The sequence below is a fragment of the Diaporthe citri genome, assembly GCF_014595645.1.
Source record: "Diaporthe citri strain NFHF-8-4 chromosome Unknown scaffold_9, whole genome shotgun sequence".
Lineage (NCBI taxonomy): Eukaryota > Fungi > Ascomycota > Sordariomycetes > Diaporthales > Diaporthaceae > Diaporthe > Diaporthe citri.
In genome coordinates, this window is record NW_025064854.1 from 2,349,504 (window position 1) to 2,364,061 (window position 14,558).

The 14,558-nt window shown below is 52.2% G+C and overlaps 4 protein-coding genes across 4 annotated transcripts; 1 reads left to right on the forward strand and 3 right to left on the reverse strand.

Moving 5' to 3' along the window:
• Positions 1-1,197: 1,197 nt before the first annotated feature.
• On the reverse strand, positions 1,198-2,201 carry INS49_015737 (uncharacterized protein; the record flags this gene model as incomplete). Its single annotated transcript, XM_043176415.1, has 2 exons — positions 1,198-2,001; positions 2,058-2,201. The coding sequence occupies 2 exons, from the start codon at positions 2,199-2,201 to the stop codon at positions 1,198-1,200; spliced, it is 948 nt and encodes a 315-aa protein (XP_043019870.1).
• A 2,299-nt stretch (positions 2,202-4,500) lies between these two features.
• On the reverse strand, positions 4,501-6,485 carry INS49_015738 (uncharacterized protein; the record flags this gene model as incomplete). Its single annotated transcript, XM_043176416.1, has 5 exons — positions 4,501-4,907; positions 4,979-5,463; positions 5,549-5,929; positions 5,997-6,054; positions 6,128-6,485. 5 exons carry the CDS (start codon positions 6,483-6,485, stop codon positions 4,501-4,503), a joined length of 1,689 nt encoding a protein of 562 aa, XP_043019871.1.
• Positions 6,486-7,345: 860 nt separating this feature from the next.
• On the reverse strand, positions 7,346-8,597 carry INS49_015739 (uncharacterized protein; the record flags this gene model as incomplete). The annotated part of the gene is made up of 3 exons (XM_043176417.1): positions 7,346-7,883; positions 7,957-8,399; positions 8,469-8,597. The coding sequence occupies 3 exons, from the start codon at positions 8,595-8,597 to the stop codon at positions 7,346-7,348; spliced, it is 1,110 nt and encodes a 369-aa protein (XP_043019872.1).
• A 1,279-nt stretch (positions 8,598-9,876) lies between these two features.
• Positions 9,877-13,924, forward strand: INS49_015740 (uncharacterized protein; the record flags this gene model as incomplete). Its single annotated transcript, XM_043176418.1, has 3 exons — positions 9,877-11,979; positions 12,067-13,098; positions 13,766-13,924. The coding sequence occupies 3 exons, from the start codon at positions 9,877-9,879 to the stop codon at positions 13,922-13,924; spliced, it is 3,294 nt and encodes a 1,097-aa protein (XP_043019873.1).
• Positions 13,925-14,558: the final 634 nt, after the last annotated feature.

The following is a 14,558-nucleotide window of genomic DNA, read 5'->3' on the forward strand; positions in this document are numbered from 1 at the left end:
CATGTCACTGATATTCGAGAAGGCAGACAGCAGAAACAAGCCCATGGTCAGGCTCTTATATTCTTCAGCCATGACAGTGTGACAGTTATCTTGTGCCAAAGAAAAGAAAAGATCGAGTGATGATGTTCGGGTCACAGTGTCAAAAAGCTCCCCAGACAGTCTCGAGCCCAGTTAGATCGCCCTGTTGAGAAAGATCGAATATAACATGGTTTCTAATAGAGAACCGGATATTCGCACAGAAGAAACCAAGTGGTACACAGATACCTCCCCAGCGCCAAAGCTGCAGCCAACCAGATCATCTCGTGCCTGATTCGCACATCCAAGCCTAATTCACACGACCAATAGCATGCGTATTAGCCCTGGGTATATGAGTCGGCCTTAGGTGTGCAAATGGCTCTGTGTGTGTGAACTTTGTGTACAAATTGGGCGTGCGAATTCGGCGTTGTGGTGGGAATTGGTACATGTGATTTGGTGCGCTAGAGGTTGCATGTATCTGTGTACCATCCGTTTCTTTCTGTGCGAATGTCCGTTCTCAAGATTTAATGATATTCACATTTGCCAACAGGTTTCCATCTGCCAGACAGGAGCATTGACTGAGATGTTGAATGGTCAGGTAGCACCTGACTTGGCAGTGTTTGCAAATGCTCCTACAGATGACTGGATCAGTTACTTACGCACGGGATTCCAATTACCGGCAGAGAATATGCAATTCCGGGGAATTGAGTGGATGCTTCACAACCCCTTGGAATCTTGGGCTGGGATTCCAGACGGCAGGGCATTGTGGCAGCAAGTATTTGAGGTGCTGGAGGTAGTATTTGAATTCGCGGCATTGGACTCAAGTCGTCACTTGCCTTCCTTAGATCAGTTGAAGAGCCAGACGAGGAACAAAGCGTTGCAGAGCGGACTTTACCCAATAGTTAATAGGAGATATTAATGTGGCTATGAACAGACTTCACAGAACTGTCTGGTCTGTTGAATCCATAGTTGTAAAATGCACAACAAAAATTGCTGGTTCACATACATAGTTGAGGTATGAAAACCAACAACACTCAAACGCCGTCCTTAGAGGTACCGTTTCATGATTTCGCTAGGGGGGGTTTTGGCGGGAAAACATGGTGGTGATATACTGGCGGCCATTCGCAGTTGATGGAATCTTTGTATTTGAATCAGACACGTCTGGCATATTAGGCAGGTGACTTATAGTAAGGAAAGAGATAGTGAAGGTCTGGCACCAGTCAAGAAAGCCCTGCACTCCTTTGGCCGATTTTGTAAGCAGTGGAATGCCACGCGGATATGTTTCTCGTCGATAGCCTTCCTAACTCCCTCGGGCTCAGCGAACAAGCCCCCTTTCGCTTTCTGACTCATTTCAGAACCAGTTACGGCACCCTGCCCAGCACGGCCCAACTCTTGCCCTTGTACCCCCAATGCCTCAGCCGTGAGGTTCTGTACCATCTCACTGGTCAGGAAGCCCAGAATATCCATCACATCATCGTTAGGTCTGTTCTCCGCAATGACGCCCAGCCCACACCAGTCCCTGAAACGCTTCGCCTTGCGGTACGTCAGGGACGCATGACGGTACTCGGACCAGGTGGCATACTCGGCAACAGTCATGTCCCGGGTCCGCTCGTCGTTCTTGAGCAATTTCTCAAGCGCGGTCACGCTGCTGGTGATATCCACGAGATCATCGGGGGTAATATGGGCGACATGTTCGGCGAAGAAAGATGATATGTCCCACGGAAAGGTGACAGTGGGGAGCTTGGTCGCCCTGTTGGCTGGTGCGTCGTCTGCCGGACCAGCGACGGCGTCATCGTCCAAGTCGGCTTCGTCGACGAAGCCTTCTTTGTCGTCCGAGTCTTTGACGGTCTTCCTGATTGATTTCCAGGTGAGGAAGGTGCGGATGCGCTCGGTGCGCGCGACGTCGTGCCGGACTTGGAATATGATGTCGTTGTTGGACATGACGCGAGACCCGCGGCGGGCCGCGAGGTCATTTGCCGTCACAAGCTAATTGCGTGTCAGAGAAAACGTATTGGGAGTAAGGACCAGTTCCAGAGAGGTACTATGTGGACGACTTGGTCTCGGATGATATCCTCGATGAGCTTAATGGTCGGCGTGGAGACGTCTTGCGTTTCTCCTGCGATGTACATCATCTGAGGAATTCGAGGAGCGTCAGTGCATAGCGATCCAGCTTCGCTGCCGGACATCGTTGAGAAGGAGGCTTCAAAGATTGGAAACAAAGAGGGCAGAAACAAACTGCATGGAAAAAAGAGATGGAACGCCATAAGCCAACCAGGTGGTCGTTGAGCGGAAGACAACGGCGGAAATCCAATGAAATTATGTGCCTACTAACCTGCTGAATCTCCTGCTTAAATTTAGGCTCCATGGTCAAGTTGAAGATTCGAGGTATTGAGCACCGTCGTGCCGATGAGACGGATCGATTCAGATATGAGGTTTACGCGAACAAAGGGGGCTGTAAGGACAGGAAAGTTTAACTTGAAAAACCACCAGAGCGTTTCCATACTGTGAGAAGCGCGGAGAATAGAGACCTCTGGGACGTTGCAATCTACAAGAAGAAAGAATTCTGTGGTTGCTGTGGTGGGAAAATCCATTATCGTCCATTTTATACAGGCGTGTAAGTCGGTGTGAGTGCGAATTTGGTTTTTGACACTGTCCTGGCACTGTGTGGTAGAAAGTGGTAGCGGGAGGTGAGTTGGAGAGGGACAACAGGAACAAAAAGATGCGGGGGGCAGCCATACTTCGCAAATGATTCTCGGCAAAACTCCGGACCATCCAGCCGTACTACCCTTACCCACGGGGCTCATGGTCAGACTTTGGACGCCGAGGGCGCATTTGACTACAGAGGAAAATGGACACGCCCCTACCTCTGCAATATAGTTTGGCCCTTATATGATAAAGTGACTAAATGGATTTGACAATGTTCCTCGGCGCCCGTCACATCTGAGAAAATTGAGCGACGGGTCGCTGGAAAGTCGGAGGAGTCATTTTAGGAGCCTCCCGATCACAATATAAATTGAGCCACGATCGTACCTCGAGTAGCACGTCTTGACAAACAGAGCACTGTCGTGTTACAATCTGAACCACTATCATGAATTCCTGAAAGGCAGTACTACTCAATGGTGGCACCGGCAACGGAGACTGACCGCGCTGCTGGCAAAAGCGTCAATCCCAACGTTCCAAGCGTCCCGAAGTGGCGAGACTACGATCGGGCCTGACGCCTCGAATGTGAAGGCTGGCACCTTCGACTGCAATGACGAGAGTATATGGACCATTGCATTGGCAGAATCCCAGCCTCATAGCATTAATCTTGGGCTCCTCAATTTCTCGACGTGTTACACCCCATGAAAAGATCCACCGACCTAGCTCAGTCGAAGGCTTTGAAGAGATTCATCCTACTAAGTGGCCGCCGCCCTCCATCCCGCTTAAGACGGGATAGCCATTGGGCGCGTGCATGCCTAACAAATCCATGTTGCGCACTATTGCAGGTTGATGCTGAACCAGCCCAAGGACTTAGGTCACTCGCCCAGATCCCAGAGTCGGATCCACGCTGCAGCCTCCGCATATGGCTGGGAGGATTTTGTCTGTTACACAAGCCCAGCCAACCTGTCTGAGGCGGCTTTGGCGAGATCATCTGGCCGGCTGAAAGCGAGGGGTCGTGTCCCAAGTGGAACACCCTGCCACCGCATTGGCATTACCTGGCTGTTAGCATGGTCGACCTGGGGAGAATCATGAACTAGTGTGGTGACACCTACGCGAAATTGCCAAGGCCCCGTTCGTGGTCTATTGTGGCACTGCCCCGACGGCGTCGTCTCGATGTGTTGCTGCCGATCCAGCTGCAAGTGAGGCCTTGCTAGGCAGCACCACGAGCCGGTCCAGATCTATAGATTCTACTCCGCGCCTCCGAAATGGGACTTTGCACACGGCTTCGCGGCCCGGTGAAGCTCAATGCCACTGGCACAGTCGTCTAGGGCACAACATCTCGTGGCGGTACCGCTGGACGGACGCTGGGGACGAGACGCAGCAGACTTCGCGTCCTGGAGTGGCTCCGGGCAAAATTCCGCAATGTCTAAGAGGGTCCAGAGTGCGAGGATTCGGCAGAGGGAGAAGATATTTATACAAGAGGATAGTAAATAAGAAATCCTCATTAATCAAACAAGGAATTTGTGTCCTGAACAAAGAGATACATTATGATACACAATTTATAGTAATTACTGAAGTCAGTAACACCAGTATGATACAAGTTTGAAAGGCAATATATAACTTAAGATTTACATAGCTATTCAATGGCTTGTAAGAAAGAAACCAAAGACGATTATTGCAAACGTATCTAAGCTCTGCTGGTGAGACATTACAGCCATTATATCGGGCGAGCCCGACAGTGAGGCAGGCTCACATAAACTCTGAGGAATAAACAACCCTCCCCAGATCACCCACTCGCTTTTCAATGAATTTAGGGCTATTATGTCTTGATACAATGGAGAATAATTACTCAACGAAGCCCCCAGTGGACTTGTCAACCCACGTCGTCGCCAGCCCCTTATCCACACAGGCAGTCGTAGCAAAGACACGGCCCCGGTTAAACAGACACTGGGGGTCATACTTGGACTTGATCTCCAGCAGGCGGCCAAAGTTGTCCTCGCCCCAGACCTCGCCCGCGACGCTGAAGGGCGCGACGTAGTTGGGGTAGTCGTAGATGGCGGGCTCGCCCGAGGTCTTCTCGAAGTCGCGCAGGTAGGCCATCATGTGGTTCTCCTCGCGGTCGTACACGAAGGCCTGGTTGGTGTGGTTGGTCCACTCGGCCGACGTGAGGGTGATGTGCGCGCTCGTCGAGTGCGGCCAGGCCGTGTCGCTGTCGCTGGCGGGCAGGTTGCCGTTGAGGCCGGGCAGGAGGTCTTGATGCGCGTCGAGTCAGCTTTCCAGGTCACGAGACAGGCTGGCAGGTTAGGGGCATTGGTTCACTTACACTCGTCCACCCAGATGGTGTGGCCGGGATCTTCACCACGGGCAATCAGCCCGTTGATGGTGTCCTTGTAGATGGCAAATGTCTGGTTGTAGAAGTCAACGGTCGAGTGGGTGTGGCTCTTGCCGTAGAAAATGCGCTGGTAGCCGTAGGGATAGTTGGTGAGGAGATACTGGTCCAGGCTCTTTAGCGTCCATTCTTGAATACCGATGGAAGAGGCGCCTTCGTAGAACGAGCTAAATGTGCTTTTGAGTATGGTCTCGTTGCCTCCGAAGTACACCGCGTTGAGTTGGAAGACGAATTGACGCTCGCGAAGTGGTACAACGGCGTTTGGCTCCGCGGGATCTTTGTAATAATACAACAGCGCCGGGAATGCGTCAGGATCCTCGTTGTTCTCAAAAAATTTCGTTGTCTGCTCGAAGACATGCGGAGCTTGATCCTCCGCCCAGTCGATCGTAACAGTGTATACAACGCCAGGGTCGGGGTAACTTGATTGTCTTGCATCAGTATTCATGATCTGGAAACAATTCTGGAACGCTAGACATAGATATCGCAAAAATTGGGCAAACTCACGCTTGAATGTAGAAGTGGGTGATGACGCCAACGCCCATCCAGCCGGCTCCAGTGCAGGCCCAGAAGAGGTCCGAGTACTCATTGTAAGGGTTGGCGTAGATGACTTCTCCGTTGAGCAGAACCACTTCCAGACCAACTAGATTGTCGTTGGCGATACCGTACTTGTTGGTCTGGAATGCGATACCTCCACCAAGCAGGAAACCGCCGACACCGATGGAGGCAGCACGGGGACCCAAAAAGGCCCAGCCGGTTCCCTCGAGTATGCTGTAGACGTCGCCGGCGTCATTACCGCCGCCCACCTTCAAGATCGGCCAAGAAGTGCTGGGGGCGGTGGCGCTCACGTTGGCACTGCTGACAAAATCGGTTTCACCAAATTTGTGGCTTAAATTTCGAATTAACAACCACGGCCCTCTTCGCATTAACTGGATCGGCAGGAGAGACTACTTACAGGTCGATTATGACACTGGGAGACTGTGCTCCTCCGAAGTCTGCGTGACCGCCGCCCACTGCAAATGCCAAAGTCAATCCCAGTACCAGAAGTGACAAAGGTTGAGAATGATTGTGACAGAAAACACGTACTGATTGCAAATCCATTATCACCCCAGAAAGTGTGGGCCGCAGAGTAGAATTGCATGATGACACTGACGTCGGCTGTGTTTTCCGGGTAGAGTATCAACTCAGGCCAGATCTTGCGCTGCTCAGTCCAAATTCTCGCAATGGTCTGCCCGTAGCGAAAATCTCCTTGGCGAGAGATCTTGGACGAGTTCAGCGCTAGCTCGAGACCGGCCACTGCATCTGCCTTGCTTGTGAAATTGGAAAAGACTCCAATAGGAGCGTCCGCAACCGCAAATGTTTCATTGCGCTGTTGCCAGGCCGTAGCGGCTTGGGCGGTGGCCGCAAAGCCCAAACACGCACCGATGAGGCTGCACCACTTCATCTTGACCAAATGTAGTTGCAAGACTTGTGCAGATGACCAGTCGAGATGATCACAGCCTTGGTGCGAAGTGCCACGTTGAGGAAATCTAGACCATCATACAGTCTTCCAGCTTCTTATAGTGTCTCTCATGACGTTTCTATACCTCCTCAGGAATCTCCATTGTTATTTATTGACTGCTCCACCCAAAATCAGTCTACACCAGCTGCCAGGCCAGGCGGAGTGGTTCCCTGTGGGTCCAAACCTGCCAATGGAAAAAGCACAGGGGCAAATCAAGCTTTGGACGCCCCGAAAAGCAGTATTTTCGTTCCGTGTCATGGTCCTCCGCGAGCTCCGTACAGCGGTCCTTTGGCGAGACCTTCCCCACTCACACAATGTGGGCACAATTTACCAGAGCTTGATGTCGTCCCGGTTTTGGGCCATTGTTGTACCCCGGTTCCATCCAGGATCAGGAACATCGGAGATTAGAATATTTTAACTGGGCTGGCGAATGATCACGCCATGTGCGGGTATTCACGGGCAGCGAGCCACCGTTTTTGAAATATACGATAAAAATGCGTAATAAGATTGTATAAAGCCCGGGTCATTACAAACCTCAGTAACTGTGATCAACTACATTTTACATCAAAAAGCACTGAGTTAGATATTGAATAAAATTTTAAATTAAATAAATGTTTTTTATAATGAATTATTTGTTATGAAAATGTTAATAGTATAAAAATGAAGCTTGAGAATATAATAAAACTTTCCATAGTACTCAAAAGAATTTATTTATCATAATATTATAGCTAGATAAGCATTGACTTCTATATGAGCTTAAAGATGTAATGGGGAATCAATTATGAGCTTATCCCGTAGTGGAGTTACATGATTGCTATGCGGAGTCTCTCACACCGGTCGGCCTTCCTGGGCTCCATGTCCGTCCCCAGCTTCAACGGGACGCTGTCCTCAACCACCCCTGATGTCCTCCGCTCCGACACCGTCCGCAAGTCCAGAGACGAGACCTCGTTGAGAGCAGCCCGCGGCCGTCCAGTCTCAAAATAACTCCGAAGGTTACCAAAACATTCCGCCGCTGCTTTGGCAAATGAAGCCTCGGTCAAGCCGCCCATGTGAGGCTGGACGATGACTTTGTCTGGTCGTGAGCGGAAGTATGGATGGATCCCAGTAGGCTCGTTGTCAAACACATCAAGGCCTGCGCGTCGGATTTTCCCCGTCTCCAAACTCTCCACCAAGGCCTCGTCATCGACGAGTGCGCCCCGCGAGGCGTTGATGAAATATGAACCATCTCTCATCTTGCTGAATTCGTCGCGCGACATGAGACCTCTTGTACTCTCCGTGAGAGGACAATGCAAGGACACAACGTCGGAACACTTGAAAAGGTCGTCCAAGGTGTCGCATCGCCTGTAGGAAGAACCAGGGCGGGGCAGAAACAGGTCGTCCGCTGCGGTTCCAATATGCCACCCGCATTCCAAACGCCATGCTGGCCTTCCGAGCCAGCAGCGAGCCGGTCTTGCCCATGCCCACGATCCCGAGCGTCATGCCGCACGGGTCCTGTCCGAGCCCCAGGCCTGCGCGCCAGAGCCCGTTCCGCAAGTTCTGCTCGGCAAGAGAGGTGTTTCTCAGGACGCCGAGGACCAGGAACAGGGCCATGTCGGCCGTGGCCTCACATGTGGCGGTTCTGGAGTTGCAGAACCATAGTCCCTGCTTTGTCATCCAGTCAATGTCAAAGTCATTGTATCCGCATTGCGCTGACACGACGATACGCAAGTCCGGCAGAAAAGGCGACAGGAGTTCTGCGTCGAATGGCTCGTATGGCTTGGGGCTGAGACGGGTCACGAGGGCCTCGAAGGGTCCATATCTGGCGATGTATTTGGGTATCTTCGCGAGAAGTTGGCCTCGGTCTTCAGCGTCAAGAGTCTTCAGCCGTGTCAGTGCCCTGCAACGCAGTATTTCGGGAGCGCTCAATGCTGCGGGTGTGGGACTCACGTGTATCTCAAAGCTGTCCGAGTTGCGCAAAGACTCTCCGCCGTCATGCAGTGTCTTGCCCAGCAAGAGAACACGGCGCCTCCGGGCGGAAGAGCGGACTACGGGCTCACACGTATATGAAAACTCCATCTTGGGCGAGCACGAAGATTTCAGGTCATGGAAAGATCACAGGTAAGGGCATAGCCTGCAACAGAGTGCAACAGTCTGGGCCAAGCCATCCCTCGGACTTTATAATACGTATAAATTGGAGGACCCCTCAGCGATACAAGGGCCGTGGTTCTGGCAATTCATTGAGCACTCTGACTAAGACAGCTTGGAAAACTTCCCTTATTTCTTTATTCTTTCCAACACAGCTTTGCGATAAAAGGAATATTGTGGATTTTTATTGAAGAATTAGTACTTAAAATTTTGAACTCCCAATGATAAAACATGAGTGGTACAATTTTTAAAGGGCTTGATATATATACAGATTTTCTATGAAAGTTCATTAAGTTTTAATTGTGGATCTCTTATATCATGGTCCCCGCTGCATTCATGGTAGGTGTGGTCCAGACTTCACCAGAGCGGTCTGCGAGGAGATAAAATTGGGGTCCCCTCTATCTGTTGATGGGTCCCTGATTCCACTGATGTGCACAGGGAAGCTTATTCGCGGTGATAGTGGGCTTCTTCCTTGCTAGCGCGACCAGGATTATATGGAACTTGGGACCTATGTAGGCTATATTTCCGTGAGGGCATATGTAGTAGGTTCTACAGCGCTGCGCGTGAAGCCCCGTCCTGAGAGTGGCGGGCCGTTCGTTACAAGCTGCCCTGGAGTCTGTGAACAGCACGCCTTTGCCTTATTTTCCTGCACATGCTGTGTTTTACGAGCACAGGTCAGAATACAACTTTCATATCCTGAGGGATGGATACTGCAGCTTTGCGATCCAAGGAAGCTCGCGTGCAAGAATGCATATCCTTGTGGAGCGGTGCGCACGCAAGGGGGCTGCATACCGTGGTGGAGTGCACATGCATGCTTTGAGAAACTGCTCAAACAGGGAGAGCGCGCGCACCGGAAGATCCACCACCGATTGATATTACGAGTGCGTTACTTTGGGAGAAGTCTGTAGCTAAATCGGGACGGCATCGCGGCATCTGCGTTGCAGGTGGCGGGCGATTCGAATGTCGACAACCCATGCTTGTAATCAAGGGCAGATGGTTATCTCCGAATCATGGGAGAATTACTCGACCTTCGAGCCAAGAATGGATCCAATTTGATCCGCCGTCAGCAAGTCGTCTTAGATACTGCAACGTCACTTCATATCACCCCATTACCTTAGATAACTAGAGGTGTGGCTGCTTAACTGTCTACTGGAGTATTCGCAGTCTTGATTAGAGAATAATCTCAAGTATCTGCCATCACATAAACGACATGGGAAGTCTCAGTGCCCCCCAGGTAGAGCCACCTCCCCACGAGGGCTTGGAATTGTTCACAACTCTGAACGATGTCCTCGAAACAAGGGCCCTGACGCACCCAGATCGAACACTCATCTCCTATCCAAAGAATGAGACAGATCTTATCGACTACACCGGTGCTGAGCTGGACCACCTTACCCGGCGAGTAGCCGTTCATGCTGCACAAGCGCTTGGTGAACTGGGCCTGAAACACGGTGATGGGCTAGACCAAAGGAAATTGGTGGTGGCAATTGTTGGCATCTCGAGTTTCGAGTATTACCTGACATTCCTTGCTCTGCAACGTCTGGGAATCACTACCGTCTTCATTTCTCCACGGCTAGCGGATCCTGGGTACATCCACCTACTCAAGGAGACCAGATGTGACATCGCCGTTGCCAGTGGTACATCTTTCACCACTCTCGAAAGGCTGCGGAAGAATGGCTCGCTCCCAGAGTCTTTCACTCTTCTACCCATGATCGACGCTCAATTCTTGGACCGGGATTGCGATACCATCGACAGCTCCGACTTCAGGCCGTTGTGCTTCAACACGGCGCCTGGTTTCATCATCCACAGCGGCGGAACGACAGGGCTCCCCAAGCCTGTGCCTCTCGCTGCCTCTGCTTGGCTCGCTCAGGCCAGTGATATTGTGAGGCGCATCCCAAGAGTCGACACACTTTCGACGCTGCCACTTTTTCACAGCTTTGGCCTCGCCACCTTGCTTCGCGGACTCGTTGGTGGCACCCGTCTGAGTCTCCTCAACGCGTCTCGGCCCGTGACCGCGTCCAACGTGATCAAGTGCCTAAATAACACGAGTGCCGAGGCCCTGGTTACGGTTCCGTACATCTTGAAGTTCCTGGTCGAGGCGGATGGCGGCCTGGAGAGACTCGGTGCCTTGAGACAAGTCATAAATGCCGGGTCAGCAATACCGGACGACCTGGGGGACAAAGTCGTCACAGCCGGCGGGAATATCTTCCATCTGTACGGACAGACCGAGTGCGGCGCGCTGATGGAGCCGCCGTCTGACAAGTGGCTGTGGAGCTGGGTCACGCCTTTGCCGCATGCCAGGCCGTATCTCCAGTTTGAACCTGAGAGTAGCGGCGCGTCGCAGGATCTATATCACCTGGTCATCAAACCGGGACTGAAACAAAAAGTTCTCTCGGACCGACCGGATGGTTCGTACGGTACCAAGGACTTGTTCCAGCGTCACTCAACCATACCAGACCTTTGGAAATTTGCCGCCCGGAAGGACGACATCATTGTCATGCTCAATGGGGAGAAAGCCGACCCAATCCCTGTCGAGGACGCTGTAAAAGTCAATCCAGAGGTTGCCACTGCCGTTGCTTTCGGAGCCGGACATGAGGCCCTCGGTCTGGTGGTGATCAGGTCTCATTCATCTGCCATTCTCCCTGATGAAGAGTTCCTGAAGGCCATCAGCTCCAGTATCGACTTGGGGAATTCACGAGTCCCAGAATATGCCCGGATAGCAAGGGATATGATCATTGTCAAGGAGTCAGGTACACCGTTCCCGGCGACGGATAAAGGCACTGTCATCCGCTCGGCGTTCTTGAAAGAAATGAACGGAGATATCGAGAGACTGTATGCAGACAGGTCGGCCTCAAAACTCAAAAGCACCAGCACGGGGGTGCCAATGTCGCATGGTGAGGTGCTTGCCATGATTTCAGAGATCGTGAAGGATGAGCTCCGATTAAAACATGCACATGACAACTCAACGTCGGAACCAAGAGCTGTTGATGAGACAAAAAACTTTGACGACTTACCCATCGACGCAGATCTTTTCAATCTCGGCGTGGACTCGTTGCAAGCCAGCAATATTCGCAGCCGGATTCAAAGAGAAATTGATCTGCGCGGCGTATCGCTAGCGACGAACGTCGTTTTTGACTATCCAACGGTCGCACTTCTTGGTGACCATGTCATGCAATTGCACCTTGGTAACAATGTGCACTCAGAGACAACCGATCCTGAAAAACTGGCTCGGGTGATGGTAGAGACCTACAGCAACTTCCCGTCAACTGAGCCTGGCGCAGAAGTCATGAATTCTCCAACCAAAGCGAAGACCGTGGTAAGTAGAACTTGACGACCCGCCTCCCTCATTTACCTTACATGCAAGCGAGCAACGACTAAAGCCCGCTGACACGCTTTTCCGTAGCTCCTCACAGGTGCCACGGGCCAAGTTGGTGCCCACCTCTTGTTCTCCTTGCTGTCGCGCCCCGATGTAAAGAGCGTCTTGTGCCTCGTCCGCGCGCAGAACAGCCAGGACGGCCTTGCACGACTGCACACAGCCCTGAGAGAGGCAGGACTTCTGGCCCACCTCTCTGCGACGCAGCTCGAGAAAATCGTGGCATGCCCAGGGGATTTATCTGACCCAAGCAATTGCTTTTCCCCCAGCGACTACTCGCGGATCCTCAACACCGTGACGACAATCATCCACAACGCATGGCCTGTCAACTTCAACCTCGGCTTCCAGAGCTTCGAAGCCCAGGCGATCCGGCCGACCCACCAACTCATCAGCCTCGCCCTGAGGTCGAACCTCCGGCCCAAGCCGACCTTCACCTTCGTCTCGAGCGTCTCCACCGTGCTCAACGCGCCGGGCCCCGAGGTCCTGGAGACGCCGTACGCGTGGGAGAGCGTGGGCCCCATGGGCTACGGCCAGAGCAAGTGGGTGGCGGAGCAGATACTTGCCGCCGCGACTGCGAGGGACCAAGGCCTCGGGTCCGCCCGCGTGGCGCGCCTCGGCCAGGTCGTGGGCGACACGAGGCTCGGGCGCTGGAAGGCGAGCGAGGCGTACCCGGCCGTCGCGCAGAGCGCGCTGACGGTCGGCGCGCTGCCCCTCATCGAGGCCGCGGCGAGCGACGGCGTAGTCCACGACGAGCACTTCTGGCTGCCCGTCGACGTCGTGGGGGCTGCAATTGCGGACGCGGCGCTGTGTGATGACGGAGACGGGCGGGATGATCCCTCGGGACCGGTAACTTATTTCAATGTGAGTAGCGCGGTGCCGATGAGGTGGAACAGCGATTTCGCGCCGGCTGTCAAGGAGGTCCTTGCCCGGTACGGCATCTCGTGCGAGTTGGTGCCGCAGCGTGAGTGGCTGCGGCGTTTGGAGGAGTCGGACCCGGATATTACCAGAAATCCCCCGAGGAAGTTGCTAGACTTCTTCCGGGGACGGTACGGGAGGTCTGAGGTAGAGGGTCGCCCAGCATTAAGCGAGCCAGCCCTGGCTATCACCAAGAGATCTATGGTATCACCGTGGGAGGCAGATCAGCATGTGTGGGCAGGACTTTTTGCAAAGTGTGTCAGACACTGGGTTGAGGAATGCTGGAGTCGACCCACAGCTTGAATAAACCTTGGATTGGTTGTAATCTCTATTTCTTTTGCCAACACTTATGTACACATAAACTAAGTACACCATTTGACTTTGTACGGATTTGTATGAATTGTTGTTTCCGTGCGGAAAGCTGCCTGGGGACTGTCTGAGACACTGTAAGACGCTGTAGTTCCCCACGCAGCGACTAGAAGTCATGTCTATGTCATGCGGCAACAGGGACAGTGAGCAGAGAAGGAATACGTCCTTGACCAGGTCCTGGAGATTCAGGCAGGGCAGCCCCTGAGCCTCACAAAGCAACTTCTGATGCCGGTCACATAGCTGAGCAGCAACGCAAACCTACGAAATGCTGATATTTTAAGGCCTCTTCCTGGAAGAGGAGGTAGGTGCAAAGCGTTCGAAGCAAAGATTCTTGCCAGAATACCACAGCAGAACCCGCGTCTTCGACCATAACGTTCAACATTGTGGAAGTTGCATTTGAGGCCTCACGTATAACTAGCTCAAATGTCTCACTGACGGTTTCCAGGAACCTCAGTTGGAGAGCTGTGTTATACGGGCTGTTCATAGGGCCCTCAGTATCAAGGGCCCTCAGTATCAAATTCACTCCTACTCGCGGTTCAAGCCTCCAACCCACATTGCCAACAACATGACCATCACTTGCTGTGACATTCAATGTAGCAAGTGAAGTTGACCAGGCCGATAATCAAAGGAAAAGATAATCAGCCCCATGCTTTGAGGATTCCTTGATTTGTATGAATTCTGGTGTTTCCTCATGGACCTTGCAATTAAGTTGTAATCAATGTTGTCAGCTCAAGTGTGACAGTATCACTACGAATGTGGATTTCTGTGAATGTGTATTTCTGTGCATGTCGTAACTTCAGTGGCACTGGAGAACAAAATCAGATAGAAAACTCACAAATTCATCTGATGTTGGATGAGAACTTGAAGATGTCTGACCAAGTTTGATTGCAGAGTCTCAATTACATTCAGGGTGGTGCATAAAGGAAGGAAGAATGGTGGGTGCTGCCTCAGCAATCTCCCCATCAACCCGTCCAACTGCAGAAAGAGACATCTCAGTCAGTCCCCAAGGATCCGGGAAAAAAGAAATCAGGGGAAGTACCCGGAAAGTCCATAGCCCCACAACCACGAGGCTATCCACACCCTCGAGGGTACACAGCCTAGGGCGATTTCCAGTCTGCAGCCTTCCCACAGAAATGTTGCTTTTAGGACTGATCTCGCCCTTCACAATTAGACATCACTTGATTCTTTCACAACTACCACACAGTGACTGCAGCCTGGCAAACTTCTCAGTTTCACCT